General features: G+C 47.3%; 1 protein-coding gene across 1 annotated transcript in view; it reads right to left on the reverse strand.

Annotated features, from left to right (window-relative positions):
* cdk19 (cyclin dependent kinase 19) overlaps positions 1 to 25,992 on the reverse strand; it is a 150,783-nt gene that overhangs the window by 34,840 nt on the left and 89,951 nt on the right. Inside the window, exons 7-10 of the mRNA XM_078400264.1 lie at positions 22,959 to 23,102; positions 16,154 to 16,223; positions 9,711 to 9,783; positions 495 to 592 (exon numbers count right to left, since the gene is read on the reverse strand). Coding sequence (XP_078256390.1) covers positions 495 to 592; positions 9,711 to 9,783; positions 16,154 to 16,223; positions 22,959 to 23,102 — 385 coding nt within the window. The remainder of the gene's footprint in view (positions 1 to 494; positions 593 to 9,710; positions 9,784 to 16,153; positions 16,224 to 22,958; positions 23,103 to 25,992) is intronic.

Consider the following 25,992-nt stretch of genomic DNA (forward strand, 5'->3'; position numbering starts at 1 on the left):
TGTGGTGGTATTAATGAGAATGGTGCTTCACAATAATCAAAAGCAGAAGTAAGCAAAGTCTTACGATGACAAGTCGAACCTTGAACACTCCCCTCTCCCATCGCTCACCTCCAGATTCAGGGACAGTTTCTTCCCAGCTGCTATCAGGCAACTGAACCATCCGACCACAACCAGAGAGCAGTGCTGAGCAACTATCTCCCTCAATGGAGACCCTCGGACTATTCTTTGCTGGCTTTATCTTGCACTGAATGTTATTCACGTCATTCCCTTGATCATGTATCTGCACACTGCGGACAGCTTGATTGTAATCATGTACTGTCTTCCCACAGATTGGTTAGTACGCAACAAAAGCTTTTCACTGTACAACGGTACAAGTGACAACTAACTAATAACTAAATGCCCCTTGTAAAAACTGCTTGAAATTTATTGAAACCACATGAAGTGCAAGAGAAAACTTTATTTCTTTTTGCATACAAAACAAGAAATATACCTACTCTGTTGTTGGCAAAGGGTCTTCCAAGAAGTAGGGGTCCTGAAGAGCCTGGTCAGAGGTGATTCTCTTCGTTGGATCCATGGTCAGGAGTTTTTGCAGCTGAAAGAGAGACCACAGATAGATGTTAGAAATGAGCTCAGGAGGGTTACATCTGCATTTCAGCTCAGCTCAGTTTAGTTTAGAGAAACAGCGCAGAAACAGGCCCTTTGGCCTACCGAGCCCGCACCGACCAGCGATCCCTGCACACTAACACTACCCTACACACACTAGGGACAAATTTACATTTACACTAAGCCAATTAACCTGCAAACCTGTACGCCTTTGGAGTGTGGGAAGAAACCGAAAACCTCGGAGAAAACCCACATAGGTCATGGGGAGAACATACAAACTCCATACAGACAGCACCCGTAGTTAGGATTGTACCTGGGTCTCTGGTACTGTGAGGCAGCAACTCTACTGCTGCGCCACCATGCCGCCCTTAGTATTAGTTTAGATACAGCACAGAAACATGCCCTTCGGCCCACCGAGTCCACGCCGACTTAGATTGGAACAGATTTCAATGTTTAATACCTAACATGCCAAGTAGTGCTTGTGTTGGTCAATTTGACTGCAATTGTCGAACAGATTAACAGTTGTTAAAGCACGTTGAATTTTTCTTAAGAGTACAAGACCGTCTCCAAATACTTGCAATATATCACAGTGAAGACACAAGCAATTGCAGATGCAAGTTTACAGAAAAAAAGACACAGAGTGCTGGAGTAACTTAGCGGATGGGGCAGCATTTCATGCTCGGTACGAGTGGCAATAAAGCATCATCGTCATATAAAGTGAACATTTGCTAAACTGCACATTTGAGTTTGTGCAGATGGCATCACATCAACCAGAATCTTAGAGGCTCGAGAAAGGAAACTCCAGCTCTGCTGGCAGCAACAGAAAGTTAATGTGCAAAACCTTGTTGGAGCAGAATTAGGCCATTCGATCCATCAAGTCTACCCCGCCATTCAATCATGGCTGATCTATCTCTCCCTCCTAACCCCATTCTCCTGCCTTCTTCTCCTCATAACCCTTGACACCCGTACTAATCAAGAATCCATCTATCTCTGCCTTAAAAATATCCATTGACTTGGCCTCCACAGCCTTATGTGACAATGAATTCCACAGATTCACCACCCTCTGACTAAAGACATTCCTCCCCATCTCCTTTCTAAAGGTATATCCTTATAATTCTGAGGCTGTGGGCTCTGCCACTAGTGGAAACATCCTCGGCATATCCACTCTGTCCAGGATCATCATCATTTCTAATACACACGTGGCACTCCTCAAGTGCCGTGTCAAAGCCGTGCCTGCTGACGGGTCTGTGAGGAAACCCACACGGTCTACAAGGGCGGCACGGTGTCGCAGCGGTAGAGTTGCTGCCTTACAGCGCTTGCAGCGCCAGAGACCCGGGTTTGTTCCCGACTACGGGTGCCGTCTGTACGGAGTTTGCACGTTCTCCCCATGACCGCGTGGGGTTTCTCCGAGATTTTTGTGTTTCCTCCCACACTCCAAAGACGTACAGGTTTGTAGGTAAATTGGCTTGGTATAAGTGTAAATTGTCCGTAGTGCGTGTAGGATAGTGTTAATGTGCGGGGATCGCTGGTCGGTACCAGACTCGATGGGCTGAAGGGCCTGTTTCCGCGCTGCATCTCTAAACTAAACTAATAACTAAACTAAACTAAATCAGATTGCTGAGCCTCTGCTGTTGTTATTTTTTCCCTGATCAGCTAAAACGTTATTCTATAACGGCGTTGAAGAAACAAGAAACATTTTCTGCAAGTGGCAGCAGTTTTCAATTTGGGAGATAAGAACATTTGGACAAGATCCTTGAGTAATAGTCAATGTTGGCAAGTGTCCCTGCACGTGTGGCTACATGACAATTCACCCCATCCCCGAGAAGAAGAAGATTGGTGTTGAACCCATGTACACGTGGAACAACTGAGTGACAACAAGCAAAGAAAATTAACCAGTGCAATCACCTCTTTAATACACACATGTGGAGAGGCTATTGATGTTTGTAATCTGAACCAAAAATGACCAGGCTTAAAGTGCGGCAAATGTCTGAACGGCAGCGTAACATTTTGAGCATTGCTTTTGTCAGAACTGATAACTGATAGATAAGCAGGAATCGTTGGAGATGAAAATGAACAAACTAAACATTCCTGTGCCTTCTCGAAGTGTACATTTCTAGTCTTTGCTTGTTGGTGTTAATTGCAGGATGTTGTCGAGTTAGCTCCATGTCAGGGAAATCTAGTCAGCTGAATTTAGAGACTTTTCGCTGCTTTTCACTGTGCCATGGTTCACACGACAATAAACTAAACAAATCTAAACTAAATACTTTATTGTCATGTGCAGTGAAAAGCAGTGAGAAGTCTTCCACCCCAGGCCTCCTCCACTGTCAGAGGGAGGCCCAACGCAAATTGGAGGAACAGCAACATATTCACTAGGGCAGCTCACAACCCAGTGGTATGAACATTGTCTTCTCTAACTTCAAGTAACCCTTGCATTCCCATTCTATAGTCATCGAGTGATACAGTGTGGAAACAGGCCCGTCGGCCCAACTTGCCCACACTGGCCAACATGTCCCAGCTACACTAGTCGCACCTGCCTGCATTTGGCCCATATCCTTCCAAACCTGTCCTATCCATGTACCTGTCTAATTGTTTCTTTAATGTTGGGATAGACCCTGCCTCACAACCTCCTCTGGCAGCTTGTTCCATATGCCTACCACCCTTTGTGTGAAAAAGTTGCCCCTCAGATTCCTATTAAATATTTTCCCTTCATCTTAAACCCATGTCCTCTGGTCCTTGATTGCCCTGATCTGGGCAAGAGACTCTGTGCATCTACCCGATCTATTCCTCTCATGATTTTGTACACCTCTATAAGATCACCCCCCATCCTCTTGCGCACCAAGGAATAGAGTCCCAGCCTGCCCAACCTCTCCCTACGGCTCACACCCTCTGGCCCCAGCAACATCCTTGCAAATCTTCTCTGTAGACTTTCCAGCTTGGCAACATCTTTCCTACAACACGGCGCCCAGAACTGAACACAATACTCTCAATTATAGGAAATATGTTGTCAAGCTGGAGAGGGTGCAGAGAAAAGTTACCAGAACCAGAGGGTGTGAACTATAGGGAGAGGTTGAGCAGGCACATGACAATAAAGGTTCACCAGATTGATCCCTGGGATGGCGGGACTTACATATGAGGAAAGACTAGATAGACTGGGCTTGTACTCGCTGGAATTTACAAGACTGAGGGGGGATCTTATAGAAACATATAAAATTCTTAAGGGGTTGGAGAGGCTAGATGCGGGAAGATTGTTCCCGATGTTGGGGGAGTCCAGAACCAGGGGTCACAGCTTAAGGATAAGGGGGAAGTCTTTTAGGACCGAGATGAGAAAACATTTCTTCACACAGAGAGTGGTGAGTCTGTGGAATTCTCTGCCACAGAAGGTAGTTGAGGCCAGTTCATTGGCTATATTTAAGAGGGAGTTAGATGTGGCCCTTTTTGCTAAAGGGATCAGGGGGTATGGAGAGAAGGCAGGTACAGGCTACTGAGCTGAATGATCAGCCATGATCATATTGAATGGTGGTGCAGGCTCGAAGGGCCGAATGGCCTACTCCTGCACCTATTTTCTATGTTTCTATGTTTCTATTCCTTGGAGCGCAGGAGAATGAGAGATGAACTTATAGAGGTGTACAAAATCATGAGAGGAATAGATTGGGTAGACGCACAGTCTCTCGCCCAGAGTAGGGGAATCAAGGGCCAGAGGACATAGGTTTAACATGAGGAGGAATGATCTAATGGAATTATTTTACACAAAGGTTGGTGGACGTATGGAACGAGCTGCCAGAGGAGGTAGTTGAGGCATCGTTTCTACATCGCAACGATTAAGAAACATTTAGACAGGTACATGGATAGGACAGGTTTAGAGGGATATGCACCAATCGCAGGCAGGTGGGACTAGTGTAGATGGGACATGTTGGTCAGTGTGGGCAAGTTGGGCTGAAGGGCCTTTATTTTCAGGCTGGAGGGATGTAATTAGCAAGTACCCCAGGATTTGGTTCTTGGACGTCTACTGGTAACTATTTACACTAAAGCCTGGAAGAGGGAATGAAGTGTAAGGCTTCAATGTTTTCCGATGATATGGAAATAGATGGAAGGGCATGTTGTGATGAAGATATTTTTTTTAGTTTAGAGATACAGCGCGGAAACAGGCCCTTCGGCCCACCGAGTCCGTGCCGACCACTGATACCCGCACATTAACACTATCCTACACACTAGGTCCAATTTACATTTACACCAAGCCAATTAACCTACAAACCTGTACATCTTTGGAGTGTGGGGGGAACCGAAGTTCTCGGAGAAAGCCCACGCAGGTCACGGGGAGAACGTACAAACTCCATACAGACAGCGCCCATAGTGGGGATGGAGCCCGGGTCTCTGGCGCTGCAAGCGCTGTAAGGCAGCAACTCTACCGCTGCACCACCGTGCCGCTCTGTGCTGGCCTCAATTCCTCTTCTGTGCCTCTTCCTATAACTCTCCACTATTTGATCTTTAAAATACTTATGTATCTCCGCACACGGTGGTGCAGCTGATAGAGCTGTTGCTTCACAGTGCCAGAGACTCGGGTACGGTCCTGGCCTTGGGTGCTCTCTGTGGGGAGTTTGCATGTTCAGGGTGGCGCAGGGGTAGAGTTGCTGCCTGACAGCGCCGGAGTCCCGGGCTCGATCCTGACTACGGGTGCTGTCTGTATGGGTGCTGTATGTATGGGTGCTGTCTGTATGGGTGCTGTCTGTATGGGTGCTGTATGTATGGGTGCTGTCTGTATGGGTGCTGTATGTATGGGTGCTGTCTGTATGGGTGCTGTATGTATGGGTGCTGTATGTATGGGTGCTGTCTGTATGGGTGCTGTCTGTATGGGTGCTGTCTGTATGGGTACTGTCTGTATGGGTGCTGTATGTATGGGTGCTGTCTGTATGGGTGCTGTATGTATGGGTGCTGTCTGTATGGGTGCTGTCTGTATGGGTGCTGTATGTATGGGTGCTGTATGTATGGGTGCTGTCTGTATGGGTGCTGTCTGTATGGGTGCTGTATGTATGGGTGCTGTCTGTATGGGTGCTGTATGTATGGGTGCTGTATGTATGGGTGCTGTCTGTATGGGTGCTGTCTGTATGGGTGCTGTATGTATGGGTGCTGTCTGTATGGGTGCTGTATGTATGGGTGCTGTCTGTATGGGTGCTGTATGTATGGGTGCTGTCTGTATGGGTGCTGTCTGTATGGGTGCTGTCTGTATGGGTGCTGTCTGTATGGGTGCTGTCTGTATGGGTGCTGTATGTATGGGTGCTGTATGTATGGGTGCTGTCTGTATGGGTGCTGTCTGTATGGGTGCTGTATGTATGGGTGCTGTCTGTATGGGTGCTGTATGTATGGGTGCTGTATGTATGGGTGCAGTCTGTATGGGTGCTGTCTGTATGGGTGCTGTATGTATGGGTGCTGTCTGTATGGGTGCTGTCTGTATGGGTGCTGTCTGTATGGGTGCTGTCTGTATGGGTGCTGTCTGTATGGGTGCTGTCTGTATGGGTGCTGTCTGTATGGGTGCTGTCTGTATGGGTGCTGTCTGTATGGGTGCTGTCTGTATGGGTGCTGTATGTATGGGTGCTGTCTGTATGGGTGCTGTATGTATGGGTGCTGTCTGTATGGGTGCTGTCTGTATGGGTGCTGTCTGTATGGGTGCTGTCTGTATGGGTGCTGTCTGTATGGGTGCTGTCTGTATGGGTGCTGTCTGTATGGGTGCTGTCTGTATGGGTGCTGTCTGTATGGGTGCTGTCTGTATGGGTGCTGTCTGTATGGGTGCTGTCTGTATGGGTGCTGTCTGTATGGGTGCTGTCTGGACGGCGTTTGTACCTTCTCCCCGTGACCGCGTGGGTTTCCTCCCACAACCCAAAGACATACAGGTTTTTAGGTTAATTGGTCTCTGCAAATTGTTCCTAGTGTGTGTGTGTTAAGTGATCATTGGTCAGCATGGACCGAGTAAGCTTTATATTCCTAGGAGTCAATGTTACCAACAACCTCTGGAAGCAACGACCAAGAAAGTACACTAACGCCTCTACTTCCTTACAAGGCTTAGGAGGTTCAGCACGTCCCCTACAACTCTCACCAACTTCTACAGAGGCGCCACAGAAAGCATTTTATCGGGATGCAGCACAGCTTGGTCTGGGAACAGCTCCATCCAAGACCGCAAGAAATTGCAGAGAATTGTGGGCACAGCCCAGACCATCACACAAACCAACCTCCCTTCCATTGACTCAATTTACACCTCACGCTGCCTCGGCAAGGCCAGCAGCCCAGACCATCACGCAAACCAACCTCCCTTCCATTTACTCCATCTACACCTCACGCTGCCTCGGCAAGGCCAGCAGCACAATCAAGGACCAGTCTCACCCCGGCCACTCCCTCTTCTCCCCTCTCCCATCGGGCAAGAGGTACAGAAGTGTGAAAACGCACACCTCCAGATTCAGGGACAGTTTCTTCCCGGCTGTTATCAGGCAACTGAACCATCCTACCACAACCAGAGAGCAGTGCTGAACTACTATCTGCCTCACTGGAGACCCTCGGACTATCCTTCACGGACTTCACTGGCTTTACATTGCACTAAAAGTTATTCCCTTATCATTTATCCGTACACGAGACACGTAAATGTCTCGAGTGTAATCATGTGCTGTCTTTCCGCTGACCGGTTAGCACACAACAAAAGCTTTTCACTGTACACGTGACAATAAACTAAACTTCAAAATTGTAAAGCGGAAAATGGAAAAAAGAAACTCAACAGGTCATGGAGATCAGAAACAAAATGAGATAATGCAGGAGACTTTCAGCAGGTTGGGCAGCATCTGTGGAAAGAGAAACAGAGCTTAGGTTGAGGAGCCTCCATCGTGTAGAAAAATGGAAATAGGATTAAGCATAGTATGCTGTATGCTGTCCAATTACAGTGTAATGTCATCATAAATCAGACCAAGTCAATTATTTACAGATTATTGATTTTTCTATTCCAATTGTTAAATATCATGCCACAAAATACCAAATTTTCATATCAGCAGAAATATGATAGCTGGAGTCAGAGCGGCAGCTTCCTGGCATGTTTTAAAATACGGTGTTTTTTGATAAAGTACAACTATGCATTTTCACCTAGATTCTAGGACAGTCCCAAACATGGACTTCCATTGTGGATTTTTTCTTTAACCAGAACTCCATTAGGACATACAGCTACCACAAATGCTGCGGACGGCCGTGGAGGCCAAGCCCATGGATACCTTTAAGGTGCAAATTGATAGATTCTTGATTTGTATGGGAGTCAAGGGTTATGGGGAGAAGGCAGTGATTGAATGGCGGAGAGGACCTGATAGGCCGAATGGCCTAATTCTGCTCCTATCACTTGTGAACCCACACCATCCATACCCTGTCACATCCTGGGAAATCTTCTTTGCATCCTTTCCAGCTTAATGATCTTAATGACACACATATTAATAAATCAGTGAGCCTTACATCTGTGTAGGTAAGTAAGAGAGTTTGGTATCTCGACCGCACGTGTCACAATCTTGCTCACTCACCAAAGCACAAAGCATTAAAACCTACAAAATCATCGTAGCTTTGTACAAATTAACCATAAATACACCTAATTAATTCATTTTGAAAGCAGTATTTTCTTGCCTCGAAGAAGCAAAACATGAAAACACAGATGAAACAAAAGTCTGTATACACGCAGCGAGAATGCTTAGCACAAGTGACCTCTGATATGTTGAAATATGTCATATGTTGAAAGACTGGAGCGACTAGGCTTGTATACACTGGAATTTAGAAGGATGAGAGGGGATCTTATCGAAACATATAAGATTATTAAGGGGTTGGACACGTTAGAGGCAGGAAACATGTTCCCAATGTTGGGGGAGTCCAGAACCAGGGGCCACAGTTTAAGAATAAGGGGTAGGCCATTTAGAACGGAGATGAGGAAAAACATTTTCAGTCAGAGAGTTGTAAATCTGTGGAATTCTCTGCCTCAGAAGGCAGTGGAGGCCAATTCTCTGAATGCATTCAAGAGAGAGCTAGATAGAGCTCTTAAGGACAGCGGAGTCAGGGGGTACGGGGAGAAGGCAGGAACGGGGTACTGATTGAGAATGATCAGCCATGATCACATTGAATGGTGGTGCTGGCTCGAAGGGCCTAATGGCCTCCTCCTGCACCTATTGTCTATTGTCTATGAGCGGTTGAGATACCAAACTCGCTTATTAATGGAGAGGAATATGAGGGATAAGATATATATGCATTTGGATAGACCGGGTCAGATTTGGGGATAGTCAGCATGGTTCTGTACATAGGAGATTGTGTTTTGCAAATTTGTTTGCATTTTTTGAAGAGGCAATAAAAAGGGTGACAAGGCTGCAGACATTGCCTATATGGACTTCATCATGGTCTTTAATAAGATTCCACATGGTAATCTGCTCTGGAAGTTTAGAGCGCATGAGCTGCTGGAGGAGGTAGCTGAGGCAGATACTATAACAGCATGGGACAGATGCATGGATGAGAAAGGTTCAAAGGGATATGGGCCAAACATGGGCAAATGGGACTAGTTTAGTTGGGGCATCTCCAGTCAGAGGGTAGTTAATCTGTGGAACTCATTGCCACAGAGGGCTGTGGAGGCCAAGTCAGTGGATATTTTTAAGGCAGAGATAGACAAATTCTTGATTTAGAACAGGTGTCAAGGGTTATGGGGAGGGCAGGAAAGTGGGATTAGGAGGCAGAGATCAGCCACGATCGAATGGTGGAGTAGACTCGATGGGCCGTTTGGCCTAATTCTACTCCTATAACTTGTGCATTGTGAACTTGCATCTTGGTCGGCATGGATGGGTTGGGCCGAAGGACCTGTTTCTGCGCTATATGACTCTCCTTATAGCAGCTCACACCCTTTAAACCAGGCAGCATGCTGGTCAAACTCTGCACCCTCTCCAAAGCCTCCACATGCTTCTGTATTGGGCCAACATGGATTCTGCATGCAATGCTCTCAATGCAGCCAAACCAAAATCCTAACAATTTGATGACATCTAATTCTTTTATTTTGATGACATCAATCCCTTTGGGGCAGTTTTTAAAAAAAAATCAAAGTGCTTGAGGTAAAAACTCACCAGAAGGAAGACTTTACTGTCAGGCTTGACTTTATGTTTCTCCATATATTTATTGAGGCTGCTGTTTGCATAACTGAATGCAAGAGGAAATCAAAATTAGACTTTCTCGGCAATTTAATTCCAAACCGATTAGACAATATTACGTGCACACAATTTTCTAAAGAATATATGTTTAATTGTATGATTTACAGTGTTTCTCCACACAGTGACGTTACCAATCGATGTGGGAGCACACAGGACACACTAATGGACACCCACACATCCTCAGCTGCCTAACATCACATTAGCCTTAGCCTGCCTTCCCTCAGTCAGGATATGGCCAAGGGCACCAAAGGAGAGGAAGAGAAAACAAGATAATGCCCAAATGTCTCTTATTTACTATCATTTTCAGTTATTCCAATACAGAAACTCTGATCAAAGCAAACGACCACGACTGCAGTATTAACAAAATTAGCAGGCCACCCAGAGAGCAGTTAGTCTTAGAGTCATAGAGTGATACAGTGTGGAGACAGGCCCTTCGGCCCAACTCACCCACACCGGCCAACAATGTCCCAGCTACCCTAGTCCCACTTGGTGCATAGCCCTCCAAACCTGTCCTATCCATGCACCTGTCCAACTGCTTCTTAAATGATGGGATAGTCCCAGCCTCAACTACCTCCTCTGGCAGCTTGTTCCATACACCCACCACCCTCTGTGTGAAAAAGTTACCCCTCGGATTCCTATTAAATCTTCTCCCCTTCACCTTGAACCTATGTCCTCTGGTCCTTGATTCTCCTACAGACTGTGCATCTATCCGATCTATTCTTCTCATGATTTTGTACACCTCTATAAGATATACCCTCATCTTCCTGCGCTCCATGGAATAGAGACCCAGCCTGCTCAACCTCTCCCTGTAGCTCACACCCTCTAGACCTGGCAACATCCTCGTAATGAAGTTCCACCTGTGCAGCTGAGTAGGCAAACAAAAAGAGAATTATTTACAAAATGCTGGAGTAACTCAGCGGGTCAGGCAGCATCTCGGGAGAGAAGGAATAGGCGACGTTTCGGGTTGAGACCCTTCTTCAGACTTCCCATCAGTCTGAAGAAGGGTCTCGATCAGAAACGTCACCCATTCCTTCTCTCCTGAGATGCTGCCTGACCCGCTGAGTTACTCCAGCATTTTGTGAATAAATACCTTCGATTTGTACCAGTATCTGCAGTTATTTTCTGATAACAAAAAGAGAATGGTTGTTTTCTAAACATATTATTCGGCATGATAGAGAAGTGTCCAATTCTACACACACTGTACTCTGTGCTCCATTGAGGGCAAATTCCTTATAGCACTTGTTTTTGATTGATTGAAAGATACAGCTTCGAAACGGCCCCTTCGGCCCGCGAGTCCATGCTGACCATCGATCACCCGTTCACACTAATTCTATGTTATCCCACTTTCTCATCCACTCCCTACACTCTAGGCGGAGTTTGCAGAGGTTAATTAACCCACAAACCTGCACGTCTCTGGGATGTGGGAAGAAACCAGAGGACCCGGAGGAAACCCACACGGTCACAAGGAGAATGTACAAACTGCACACAGACACACTGCACACCGAGGTCAGGATCAAACATGGGTTTATGGCTCTGTGAGACTGCATCTCTCTCTGCCTACAATCCAAATGATCATAACTACAAACTTAAGTGCAAAGTAAGGGAGGCAGAGTGGTGCAGCAGTAGAGTTGCTGCCTCACAGCGCCAGAGACCCAGGTTCAATTCTGACTACAGGTGCTCTCAGTACGGAGTTTGTACCTTCTCCCCGTGACCTGCGTGGGTTTTCTCCGGGTGCTCCGGTTTCCTCCCATGCTCCAAAGACGTGCAGGTTTGTAGGCTGATTGACTTAGGTAAAATTGGAAATTGTCCCTAGTGTGTGGTGTATGGGAATCGCTGGTCGGTGTGGACTCGGTGAGCCGAAGGGCCGGTTTCTGCACTGCCTCTCTAAACTGCCCGCCCCCTCCCCTGACATCAGTCTGATGAAGGGTCTCGACCCGAAACGTCACCATTCCTTCTCTCCAGAGATGCTGCCTGTCCCGCTGAGTTACTCCAGTATTTTCACTCAGAGGGTGGTGGGTGTATGGAATGAGCTGCTAGAAGTTTGCAGTTGAGGCAGGTACAATAACAACATCTAAAATACACTTGGGCAGGTACGTGGATAGGAACGGTTTATTGGGGAATGGGCCAAATATAAGAAAATGGGATAAGCTTAAATGGTGTGTCTTGGTTGGCATGGACTGGTTGGGCTGAAGGGCCTGTTTCCGTGCTGTATAGGGTTGGCAACTCTCCCGTTTTAGCCGGGACATCCCGTATATTGGGCTAATTTTGTTTGTCCCATATTAGGCCCGGGGGGCGTTATAGGCCCGGACATTCTCGGCCCGGGGGCCGCTGTAGGCCCGGACAGTTTAGGCCCGGACACTTTAGATTCAGTGGCCGCAGTAGGCCCGGACAGTGTAGGCCTGGAGATCCGGGCGCCGCCTAACAGAAGTTGCGTAGCAACCCGCCTCCCGGCCCGGGCGGCCGCCATTGGTGGAGCGGAAGCACGTGGCCGCTGGCTGGGTGAGGTCACGTGGGGCACGGGGCGGTGACGTCACCTTTTCTCCCTTATTTAGGAGTGAGAAAGTTGGCAACCCTCGTGCTGTATGACTCTATGACTCATTCTGGGCCTGGAGTCGCCTCCCGAATGGTAAGACAGTAACTTGTCTACTGCCTATCAATGGCTATCTAGGTGCTGGCACTAAAGGTACAGATTATTTTGATGGGGAATATCTCAGACTGTACAGGCTCCTGCAACATTTACATAATCCACCGCTAACAACTTCCGCACCCCCCACAACCCCGTGTTGGAAACACTGGGTACTCAAACACTTTTGTGGATATGCCTCATACAATTTATCATACACAGTTCGACTCCTACATGCCTTCCCTGAAAGGCATGAATCAGCAGCATCTCAGTCACTCTTTCTGATGACACGCTATAGGCTGGTCACTTTCAAAAGTTGTCTTGGGTAGTTGATCTAGTAGTTTAGTTTAGAGGTACAGCGCGGAAACAGGCCCTGCCGCCCACCAAGTCCGCGCCGACCAGTGATCCCCGCACCTTATCACTAGCCTACACACACGAGGGACAATTTACACTTTAACCAAGCCAATTAACCTACAAACCTGCGTCTTTGGAGTGTGGGGGGAAACCAAAGATCTCGGAGAAAACCCACGTTGATCATGGAGGGAACATACAGACTCCGTACAGACAGCACCCGTTGTCGGGATGGAACTGGGGTCTCTAGCGCTGTGAGGCAGCAGCTCTACCTACCGCTGTGCCACCGTGCCGCCGGTACAAGTATAGTTGCATTAAAACATAAAGCATAGAAGAGTACAGCACAATAAACGGGCCCTTCGGCCCACAGTGTCCGTGCCGAACATGATGCCAAGTTAACCTGATCTCATCTGCCTGTACATAATCCATATTCTTCCATTCCCTGCATATCCACGTGCCTATTTAAAAGCCTCTTAAACGCAACTATCGTATCTGCCGCTGCCACCGCCCCTGGCAGCGCGTTCTAGGCACCCACCACCCTCTGTGTAAAAAACTCAGCCCGCACATCCATATAACTAAAACTCTCGTTTGTTTGTTTGTTTGTTTGTTCCTGAACTACAGCCAAAACGGTACACGATAGCGCGACAATTTTAGGCCCACCTTACTCACCGTTGTCCCTTTGGTGCTAATGGAAGAAGTTTCATTGAAATCCGTGTTATGTTTTTTAAGTTATTCACATTTTAAAGTTTAAATCTATCTCCTAGGGAGGGAGGGGGGGAGGGAGGGAGGGAGGGGGAGGAGGGAGGATGAGGGGGCTTGAGGGGGATGCAGTTGGGGGGAGGGGAAGAAGGAGGAGGGGAGGAGGGGAGGGGGGAGGGGGAGGAGGGGTGAGGGAGGGGGAGGGGAGGGCAGGAGGGAGGGGGAAGGGAGGGGAGGGGGAGGGGGGAGGGGAGGAGAGGAGAAGGGAAGAGGGAAGGGGGAAGAAGGGAGGGGGAAGAGGGCGAGGGGGAGGGAGGGGAGGAGAGGGTGCTGCACCAATGCAGGAGAGGTTTGGGCCCAACAGGTCCACTTGGTCTAGTCTCCTTTAAACGTTCCCCCATCTCATCTTCTAGCTACGCCCTCTAGTGCTGGACATTTCCACCTTGTGAACAAGGTTCTGTCTGCCGTAGCTACAGGTCTCCCCTCAACTTCCGTAATTCCGGAGAAAACAGTCCAAGTCTCCCCGCAGATTAGAGCTGAAAACCTCTAATCCAGGCAGCATTCTGGTAAAAAAGAATGGTAAATGTTCTTCCTTAAAAATGAACTAGCGTAGTAGTGTCTGTGCAGCTGTGCCAATGGATGGGCAGTTGTTTATTTTAGTTAGTTTAGAGATACAGCGAGAAAACAGGCCCTTCGGCCCACCGGGTCCCGCACCGACCAGCGATCCCCGCACACTAACACTATCCTTACACACACTAGGGACAATTTTTATTTTACATTTATACCAACCCAATTAAACCTACAAAGCTGGAGGGAAAAAAACTGCAGAAGCTAGTTTAAATCGAAGGTAGAAACAAAATGTTGGAGCAACTCAGCGGGTCAGGCAGCATCTCGGAAGAGAAGGAATGGGTGACGAAGGGTCTCGACCCGAAACGTTACCCATTCCTTCTCTCCCGAGATGCAGCCTGACCCGCTGAGTTACTCCAGCAATTTGTGTCTACCTTTAACCTACAAAGCTGTACGTCTTTGGAGTGTGGGATCTCGGAGAAAACCCACACGATGACAAACTCTGTACAGACAAGACCCGTAGTTGGGATGGAACCCGGGTCTCCGGCGCTGTAAGGCAGCATCTCTACCGCTGCACCGCCGATTCATTGCCGATTAACTGTGCTCACAATTTCCAAAGAAGGCAGTTCCTACACAGAGAAACAGATTGCCACGGGGAGTTTCCGATTAAAATATTAAAAAAGCTCATTTCTGCAGTATGGCAGGGAATTATTAACATGCTTTCGAGGAATGAGACTTGGATATTTTCCTGGAATTTTAGGAGCAGAAAGCAAATTGCAAAGCAGCTGCTTATACTGTTGCAGAATGATGAATTTTGTAAGGTCCATTCAGGACAACAAAAGATGACTTTCTCCGATGTAAAAAGCATTTTATCGGGATGCATCACAGCTTGCTTTGGAAACAGCTCCATCCCAGAACGCAAGAAATTGCAGAGAATTGTGGACGCAGCCCAGACCATCACACAAACCAACCTCCCTTCCATTGACTCAGTTTACACCTCACGCTGCCTCGGCAAGGCCAGCAGCATAATCAAGGACCAGTCACACCCCGGCCACTCCCTCTTCTCCCCTCTCCCATCAGGCAAAAGGTACAGAAGTGTGAAAACGCACACCTCCAGATTCAGGGACAGTTTCTTCCCAGCTTTTATCAGGCAACTGAACCATCCTACAAACAACCAGAGAGCAGTGCTGAACTACTATCTGCCTCATTGGAGCCCCTTGGCCTATCTTTGATCGGACTTTATTAGACTTTATCTTGCACGATATTCCCTTTGTCAACTACCTGTACATCGTGGATGGCTCATGTATAGTCTTTCCGCTGACTTTTCAGTTTCAATTTAGTTTATTGTCACGCGTACCGAGGTACAGTGAAAAGATTTTGTTGCGTGCTAACCCGTCAGCGTAATACATGATTACAATCAAACCATTTACAGTGTACAGATACACGATAAAGGAATAAGGTTTAAAAAATGTTGCTGTAGTGGAGATTTAAAAGTGTGGAGCGATTGTAATATGTGATTGTAGATTGTGGATTTGCTTCTGTGGCTAGCACAATAGACAATAGGTGCAGGAGGAGGCCATTCGGCCCTTCGAGCCAACACCACCATTCAATGTGATCATGGCTGATCATTCTCAATCAGTACCCCGTGCCTGCCTTCTCCCCATACCCCCTGACTCCGCTATCCTTAAGAGCTCTATCTAGCTCTCTCTTGAATGCATTCAGAAAATTGGCCTCCACTGCCTTCTGAGGCAGAGAATTCCACAGATTCACAACTCTCTGACTGAAAAGGTTTTTCCTCATCTCAGTTCTAAATGGCCTGCCCCTTATTCTTAAACTGTGGCCCCTGGTTCTGGACTCGCAAACAGTCGCCTGGGTTGGGCGCCATCTTGGATAGCACGCAGCAAAAGCTGTTCACTGTACCTCGGTACACGTGACAATAAACTAAACTGAACTGGGCACCTCTCCCGTGCCACACTAGAGCAGCTCCCGGTTCAAGAATGTCAGCTTCCCAGTGAACCAGGCCATGCAGCCCTCTGTGAGTGACGTGAATATTCCTTCACCACGTCACACAGCTCAAAAAACAACCAGAAGGAGCAACTGGCGAAGGGTCAGAACTCACGTAGTTCTCCTGAAGTCTTTCTGCAGCGTTGGATATTCAGGCATTTTGCGGATATCTTCCCAGTCTTTATCTGGCAAAATAAAAACAGCTTTTGTGCAACATGTTACAAGATCATATGCATACATCTATAATCTTAATGTGGCAGCATCAATAAAATGGCACCTTCAGCCTCTTTACTTCCTCTAATGTTTACAGATTCTGCCACAGTCCATGGCCAAGACAATAATACTTTTGCTAAAGATAGACACAAAGTACCAGAGTAACTCGGCGGCTCAGGCAGCATCTCTGGAGAAATAAAAGATAGGTGATGTTTCGGGTCGAAACCCTTCTTCAGACATACTTTTCTTATTCTTGATAAATAAGTAAAACCATTTGAAAGAAATCATGGTGAGAGAGTGCGAAGTCATTCCTGCACTAATTCTCATTTTAGATTGTATTAAAGGACACTTGTGTGCCTGAGATGGCTGTCAGCTACAACACTGATAAATCTACATCTCTTATCCTGGGACCTGTTTTTTGTGGCTCTAGATCTGCCACTCTGTGAGCAAGATTTAGCCTAATAGACACAACTAGATTCTCACAGAACAGGTCCATGTTGGTCCTTGGTGAATGGGATGGTGCAGTCATTGGAAAAGTGGAAAAATGGAAATGTGTTGCAAGGAACTGCAGATGCTGGTTTACACCGAAGATAGACACAAAATGCTGGAGCAACTCAGCGGGACAGGCAGCATCTCTGGAGAGAAGGAATGGGTGACATTAGGGGTTGAGACCCTTCTTCAGACTGAGAGTCAGGGGAGAGGGAGACACGGAGATATGGAAGGGTGAGGTGTGAAAACGACAGATCAAAGCAGACAATGTTCAAGGAAATGTAGAATGGTTCATTGTTGGCTGAGGTGACAATGAGGCATACAATCAGTAAAGCTAATCAGGAGGTCAGTGAAACTAGTTGGAGAACTAGAGTAGGGTAGGGATAGAGAGAGAGGGAAAGCAAGGGTTACTTGAAGTTAGAGAAATCAATATTCATACTGTTAGGTGGTAAGGCCAGTTCATTGGCTATATTTAAGAGGGAGTTAGATGTGGCCCTTGTGGCTAAAAGGATCAGGGGGTATGGAGAGAACGCAGGTACGGGATACTGAGTTGGATGATCAGCCATGATCATATTGAATGGCGGTGCAGGCTCAAAGGGCCGAATGGCCTACTCCTGCACCTATTTTCTATGTTTCTATGTTTCTATGTAAGCCGCCCAAGCGAAATATGAGGTGCTGTTCCTCCTATTTGTGCTGGGCCTCACTCTGACAGTGGAGGAGACCAAGGACAGAAAGGTCAGTGTGGGAATGGAAGGGGAGTTGAAGTGTTTAGCAACCGGGAGATCTCACAAAGGTTGGTCTCTTGCTACTGGAATAAAAATAACAATAAAAAGACACAGAGTGCTGGAGTAACTCAGCGGGTCAGGCAGCATCTCTGGAGAACAAGATAGGTGACGTTTCAGGTCCTATTCATTTTCTCCAGAGATAGACAATAGACAATAGGTGCAGGAGGAGGTCATTCGGCCCTTCGAGCCAGCATCACCATTTAATGTGATCATGGCTGATCATTCTCAATCACTACCCCGTTCCTGCCTTCTCCCCATACCCCCTGACTCTGCTATCCATAAGAGCTCTATCTAGCGCTCTCTTGAATTCATTCAGAGAATTGGCCTCCACTGCCTTCTGAGGCAGAGAATTCCAGAGATGCTGCCTGACGCGCTGACTACTTCAACACTTTGCGTCTTTTTTGGTGAACCCCTGCACCTGCAGTTCCTTGTGTCGCCATTTAAAATAACAATAGTTTGAAAACAATATTTTAATGCAGTATAATATAGATAAATGTGAGGTTATACACTTTGGCGGCAGACACAAGGAGGCAGATTATTATCTCAATGGTGTTAGGTTAGGTAAGGGGGAGGTGCAGCGAGACCTGGGTGTCCTTGTACACCAGTCACTGAAAGTTGGCGTGCAGGTACAGCAGGCAGTGAAGAAAGCTAATGGAATGTTGGCCTTCATAACAAGAGGATTTCAGTATAGGAGTAAAGATGTTCTTCTGCAGTTGTATAGGGCCCTGGTAAGACCACATCTGGAGTATTGGGTACAGTTTTGGTCTCCTAATTTGAGGAGGGACATCCTTGTAATTGAGGCAGTGCAGCATAGGTTCACGAGATTGATCCCTGGGATGGCGGGACTGTCATATGAGGAAAGATAGAAAAGACTAGGCTTGTATTCACTGGGGTTTAGAAGGATGAGAGGGGATCTTATAGAAACATATAAAATTATAAAAGGACTGGACAAGCTAGATGCAGGAAATGTTGGGCAAGTCCAGAACCATGGGCCATAGTCTAAGAATAAAGGGGAGGCCATTTGAAACTGAGGTGAGAAGGAACTTTTTCACCCAGAGAGTTGTGAATTTGTGGAATTCTCTGCCACAGAGGGCAGTGGAGGCCAAATCACTGGATGGATTTAAGAGAGAGTTAGATAGAGCTCTAGGGGCTAGTGGAATCAAGGGATATGGGGAGAAGGCAGGCACGGGTTACTGATCGGGGACGGTCAGCCAAGATCACAACGAATGGCGGTGCTGGCTCGAAGGGCCGAATGGCCTCCTCCTGCACCTACTTTCTATGTTTCTATGTTTCTATTTCTTCACAACTACCTTTAATTCAGAAAAATGGCGAGCCCTTCTCCGGAGTTGGGACATTTTCACTGTGTAACTAATAGTTATTTTCACTTGCTGATAAGAAGTCTGACAATGTGGCCACTGTGGGCTGGAACAGCAGGGAACCTCTCCCACCGGACTTGTTATTTTCCAGATACCATTATTGCAATCATACTGTTACAATGAGCTGCAGGAATGTTTTAATTGAACTCTCAAACACAAGGTCCGATTGATAACAGAATTGTTTTATTATCTGTGAGCATTGCCCTGTATTCATACTGAGAGTAAAACAGTGTGAGCTTCCACTTGATGAGGCCGCACTTACTTAAGAGTATTGTGTTCAGTTCTGGGCGCCGTGTTAAAGGAAAGATGTGTAGGAAGGAACAGCAGACGCTGGTTTAAACCGAAGATAGACACAAAAAGCTGGAGTCACCAGAGTGCGGGCCAGGCAGCATCTCCGGAGAGAAGGAATGGGTGACGTTTCGGGTCGAGACCCTTCTTCAGATGTTGTCAAGCTGGAAGGGTACAGAGAAGATTTAGGAGGATGTTGCCAAGAATAGAGGGTGTGAGCTATGGGGAGAGGTTCAGTAGCTGGGACTCTATTCCATGGAGCGCAGGAGAATGAGAGGTGATCTTATAGAGGTGTGTAAAATCATGAGAGGAATAGATCGGGTAGACGTACAGAGTCTCTTGCCCAGAGTAGGCGAATCAAGGACCAGAGGATGTAGGTTTAAGCTGAAGGGAAAAAGATTTAGTAAGAATCTGAGGGGTAACGTTTTCACGCAAAGGGTGGTGGGTGTATAGAACAAGCTGCCAGAGGAGGTAGTTGAGGCAGGGTCCATCCTACGGTTAATGAAACAGTTAGACAGGTACATGGACAGGACAGGTTTAGAGGGATATGGGCCAAGGTGGGACTCGTGTAGATGGGGCATGTTGGTCGATGTGGGCATGTTGGGCCGAAGGGCCTGTTTCCACGCTGTATCACTCTATCACTCTATGAGGCCAAGCTTAAGTCCAGACCATTATTAAGGCACTGCAGAATAAACGTCAATATTGCAATGATTAAATACACGTTTTGACCGTACTGCTCTCCCTTTCCGGCGCCCCCCACTCCACCCTGATGCGCTCCCATTTCTCCCACCATTTCCCCACCCCCTAGTCACCCTGCTCCTTTCCCCACCTTCACACACTCGTCTCCCACTCCCGATTCCCTCATTCCCCTTTCCCCCCTCTTTCCCCCCTCCCCTCCCACATTCCTCGTTCCCTCTTGCTTTTCATTTCACTTCTCTCCTTATCTGACTTTCTTTTGTCTCCTTTGCACCTTGATAAGCTCATAAGTTCTAGGAGCAGAAGTAGGCCATTCGGCCCATCAATTCTACTCCACCATGGCTGACCTATCTTTCCCTCTCAACCCCACTCTCCTGCCTTCCCCCCACAACCCCTGACTACCGTACTAATCAAGAATCTGTCAATCTCTGCCTTAAAAAAAAACTATTGACAGCCTCCACAGCCTCTAACATTGGTCACTTATTCCTCCCATCGGCCAATCCCCCCCCCCTGTATCCACCTATCACTCTCCAGGCCTGGCCCTGCCCCCACCTCTCCTCTCCAGCTTTCTCCCCTTACTCCAATCGGTGTCAAAGGTCGCTGGTCCATCCCCTCCACAGATGCTGTCTGAACTACTAAGTACACTGGAATTTAGAAGGATGAGAGGGGATCTTATCGAAACGTATAAGATTATTAAGGGGTTGGACACGTTAGAGGCAGGAAACATGTTCCCAATGTTGGGGGAGTCCAGAACCAGGGGCCACAGTTTAAGAATAAGGGGTAGGCCATTTAGAACGGAGATGAGGAAAAACTTTTTCAGTCAGAGAGTTGTGAATCTGTGGAATTCTCTGCCTCAGAAGGCAGTGGAGGCCAATTCTCTGAATGCATTCAAGAGAGAGCTGGATAGAGCTCTTAAGGATAGTGGAGTCAGGGGGTATGGGAAGAAGGCAGGAACGGGGTACTGATTGAGAATGATCAGCTATGAGCACATTGAATGGCGGTGCTGGCTCGAAGGGCCGAATGGCCTCCTCCTGCACCTATTGTCTGTTGTCTATTGTCTTCCTCCAGCATTCAAACGAGGCTTCCCATTTCCGGACATCCGCGATGACTTCTTTCTTTACTAGCCTGCAACTTGCCTCTTGCAAAGGCGCTATCCCCCACTCTCAATTTCTCTGTCTCCGCCACATCTGCTCCTGAGAGGCTTTCTATTGCAGAACATCCCAGATGTCCTCTTTCTTTAGTAAACATCATAGATGGATCCCTCACCCCCGTCACCTCTAATCTTATGCAGTTTAGTTTGGCTTAGTCTAGAGATACAGCACAAAAACAGGCCCTTCTGCCCACCGAGTTCGCACCGACCAGCGATCCCCGCACACTAACACTATCCTACATGCAGTAGGGACAATTTACATTTATACCAAGCCAATTAACCTACAAACCTGCACGTCTTTGGAGAGTGGGAGTAAACTGAAGATCTCGGAGAAAACCCACGCAGGTAATGGGGAGAACGTACAAACTCCGTACAGACAGCACCTGTACTCAGGATCGAATCCAAGTCTCTGTCGCTGTAAGGCAGTATCTCTACCTCTGCTCCAGATCTGTTCTCACCTCTTCTCCCCCCAGAATGGAAGGATATAGTTTGCTGGTCCTCACCTTTCACCCCACCAGCCTCCATATCCAGCACATCTTTCCCTGACGTTCCCATCACCTCCAACGGGATCCCACCACCATTCACACCGTCCCATCTTCACCCCTTTCTGCATTCCGCAGAGACCACAACTCCTTGGTTCACTCACCCTTCCCCACCCAAACCACCCTCTCCCCAGTTACTGTCCTCGGAAACCGCAAGATACCCCTGCCCCTATACCTCCTCCCTCGATTCCATCCAGAGACCCCAGCAGTCCTCACCGGTGGGACAGAGATTCACGTGCACCTCCTCTAACCTCATCTACTGCATCCGGTGTTCCTGATGTAGCCTCCTGTACATCGTCGAGACCAAGTGTAGACTTGGCCGCCATTTTGCTGAGCACCTGCACTCAGTCTGCCAAGGCATGTTGGATCTCCTGGTCTCTAACTATTTCCTTCCCATTCTCAAAGTGACCTTTCTGTCCTGGACCACCTCCTTTGCCAGACTAAGGCTACACGCAAATTGTAGGAACAACACCTCATATTCCGCTTGGGTATCTTGCAACCAAATGTTATGAGTACTGAATTCAGCAATTTTAGGGAACTGCAAGTCCCCAAATCTCCACCCCTTCTTCCTCCACCCCTTCTTCCTCCACCATCCCTTTCTTCACTGCCCCCTTTTCTCCCTGTGCCTGGACTCACACCAATGAATATCCTCACTCTGACAATGGAGGAGGACCAGGCCAGGGTGGGAATGGGAAGGGGGATTACAATGATTAGCAACCAGGAGATCTAGTCGGCCTGAGCATATCAAATATGGGGGTTAAACACAAACAACTGGAGTAACTCAGCGGGTCAGGCAGCATCTCTGGGGAGAAGGCAGCAGTTTGACTGCCTGACCATGGGAGAAGATTGAGGAGGAGATAAGACTTTTATTTGCCTTCCATCACAGTGAGGGTGTGCCTGGTGCAATCACTGTGATGGTTGTTTGTGTTAAAATCGTAATTGTGTGTCTTGTGTTATTTATTGTTTACTGCCGGACCCTGACGTGAGAGGACGCTGGCGCTGTTTGTTCGCCGCTTCTCCGTCAGGACAAATCTTTTGTTTGTTTGTTTGTTTTTATGTCTTATTTGCTCTGTAAAGCGTCTTTGAGTTTCTTGAAAAGCGCTATATAAAATAAATGTATTATTATTATTATTATTAATGGGTGACGTTTCGGGTCAAAACTCTTCAGACGTCTCGACCCGAAACGTCACCCATTCCTTCTCTCCAGAGATACTGCCTGACCTGCTGAGTTACTCCAGCATTTTGTGTCTACCTTCGATTTAAACCAGCATCTGCAGTTTTCTTTCCTACTCAATTTAGGGGATAGTATCGTAGCGTTAATTAATGCACCAGATTACATCCCTACTTAAAATTACACTGTACATCAGCAAAACAAACTGACCTGCAGGAAACCCCATAACGCTGAAGATACGATCCAACTGATCATGGTGAAAAGGGTTACTTGTTTTGATATCTTCCTGGCGACAATGGAAAATGGGTTCCGATGTTAACAGTTCTGCAAAAATGCACCCAATGGCCCAAATATCTACAATAAAAAGACAGGAAAAGAAATATCGCAAAGAATATCATTGTTGAATTCACTGTAAATCACATGTGCTGCTCATTGTTGTTAGTCATAGAGTCATACCGCATGGAAACAGGCCCTTCAGCCCAACTAGAGAGCAGTGCTGAACTACTATCCACCTCATGGATGACCCTTGGACTATCTTTGATCGAACTTTACTGGCTTTACCTTGCACTGAACGTTATTCCCTTATCATGTATCTGTACCAGGAGCCACAGTCTAAGAATAAAGGGGAGGCAATAAACTGAATGTAAACTGAATTTTCCCACACCGACTGATGGATTAGTTTAATTTAGTTGAGTTTAGTTTATTGTCATGTGTACCGAGATACAGTGAAAAGCTTTTGTTGTGTGCTAACCACCCAGCGGAAAGACAATGCATGATTACAATCGAGCCATTTACAGTGTACAGAAGAACGATAAAGGGAATAACATTTACTGCAAGATAAAGTCCAGTTAAATCCGATTAAAGATAATCCGAGAGTCTCCGATATCATTTAAGTGCCCAATCCATTATATAGGAAATAACAAGTTTAGTTTAGTTTAGTTTAGACAAAATCCAAGCCAATTAGCCTACAGATCTGTACGTCTTTGGAGTGTGGGAGACAATAGACAATAGGTGCAGGAGTAGGCCATTCGGCCCTTTGAGCCAGCACCACCATTCAATGTGATCATGGATGATCATTCTCAATCAGTACCCCGTTCCTGCCTTCTCCCCATACCCCCTGACTCCGCTATCCTTAAGAGCTCTATCTAGCTCTCTCTTGAATGCATTCAGAGAATTGGCCTCCACTGCCTTCTGAGGCAGAGAATTCCACAGATTCACAACTCTCTGACTGAAAAAGTTTTTCATCATCTCCGTTCTAAATGGCCTACCCCTTATTCTTAAACTGTGGCCCCTGGTTCTGGACTCCCCCAACATTGGGAACATGTTTCCTGCCTTTAACGTGTCCAACGATCCCCTCTTATCCTTCTAAATTCCAGTGTGTACAAGCCTAGTCGCTCCAGAAAACCCACGCAGGTCACAGGGAGAGCGTATAAACTCCGTACAGAAAAGCACCCGTGGTCAGGATGGAACCCGGGTCTCTACCGCGGTAAGGCAGCAACTCTACCGCTGTGCCACAGTGTCTTAGTTTAGAGATACAGTACAGACACGAGCCCGTCGACCCACTGGAGTCCGTGCCAACCTTCCAATACAATACAATACATACAATATATCTTTATTGTCATTGTACAGGGGTACAACGAGATTGGGAATGCGCCTCCCATACGATGCAATAAATTACTTAGCTAGTCAGTATTAATTTAAACAACCCAATGAAACAAATTGGAACAGTTTTAAAACAGAATAAAGTGCAAGTAGGTCTGTGCCGGATCACTGTGCGATGTGACCATCCGGCTCAGCAGGACCGGTTCATAGCAGCTATGGCCCTGGGGATGAAGCTGTTCCTGAGTCTGGAGGTGCGGGCGTAGAAGGTCTTGTATCGTCTGCCCGATGGTAGAAGTTCGAACAGACTGTTGTAGAGGTGTGAAGAGTCTTTGTGGATGCTGGTGGCATTTCTGAGGCATCGTGTGTTGTAGATGCACTCCAAGGCTGGTAGCTGTGTTCCGATAGTCCTCTGAGCTCTATGGACTACCCGCTGAAGAGCTTTCCTCTCTGCCTCCGTGCAGCTGATACCACACAGAGCTGCCATGCGTTAGGATGCTCTCTATGGTGCAGCGGTAGAATTTCGTCAGCAGCTGTTGGGGTAGACCAGACTTTTTCAGTGTTCTTAGGTAGAACAGTCGTTGCTGTGCCTTCTTGACCAGCGCAGCAGTGTTATTGGACCATGTTAGGTCCTCCGAAATGTGAGTGCCCAGAAACTTGAAGCTGGACACTCTCTCCACACTGTCCCCGTTGATAAAGATCGGGGCATATTCCCCGTTATGTGACCTACGGAAGTTGATGATCAGCTCCTTGGTCTTGGTGGTATTTATGGACAGGTTGTTATCGGAGCACCAGTCCGTCAGGTTCTGCACCTCCGCTCTGTATTTTGTTTCATCACCGTTGGTGATCGGCCCGATCACCGTTGTGTCGTCTGCAAACTTGACAATGGTGTTGGTGTCGAATGCAGGAACACAGTCGTGTGTGAAGAGGGAGTAGAGCATGGGGCTCAGAACACAGCCCTGCGGTGTGCCGGTACTCAGGGTGATAGTGGAGGACAGCCTCAGAGGGCAGTGGAGGCCAATTCTCTGAATACATTCAAGAGAGAGCTAGATAGAGCTCTTAAGGATAGCGGAGTCAGGGGGTATGGGGAGAAAGCAGGAACGAGGTACTGATTGAGAATGATCAGCCAAGATCACATTGAATGGCGGTGCTGGCTCGAAGGGCCGAATGGCCTCCTCCTGCACCTATTGTCTATTGTCTATTGACAGGTGCGGGCCCATTCTCACTGCCTGCGGGCGCTCCAGCAGGAAGTCCAGGATCCAGTCGCATAACGACGAGCTGAGGCCTAGCTGGTGGAGTTTGGTGATGAGCTTGGTGGGGATGACCGTGTTGAAGGCAGAGCTATAGTCAATGAATAGCATCCTCACGTCTATCACCCATTCGCAGTAGTTCTATGCTGTCCCACTTTTCCATCCTCTCCCTACTGCCTTCCCTGCAAACTGCTTTCCCTGCCCACGGATTCTATTCCCTTCCTGGCCACTCTCTCCACTTCAACCGTGCGATTTTCATCCCGTGTTCTATTTGACTCTCAGCAGCATTTTGGTATAATTATTATTGGTTTATTATTATCACATTTACCAAGATACAGTGGGACAAAATGTATTTGCCTGCTATCCAGTCAAACAATAGCATCCATGAGTATCAA

Source organism: Rhinoraja longicauda, chromosome 5, assembly GCF_053455715.1.
Source record: "Rhinoraja longicauda isolate Sanriku21f chromosome 5, sRhiLon1.1, whole genome shotgun sequence".
Classification (NCBI taxonomy): domain Eukaryota; kingdom Metazoa; phylum Chordata; class Chondrichthyes; order Rajiformes; family Arhynchobatidae; genus Rhinoraja; species Rhinoraja longicauda.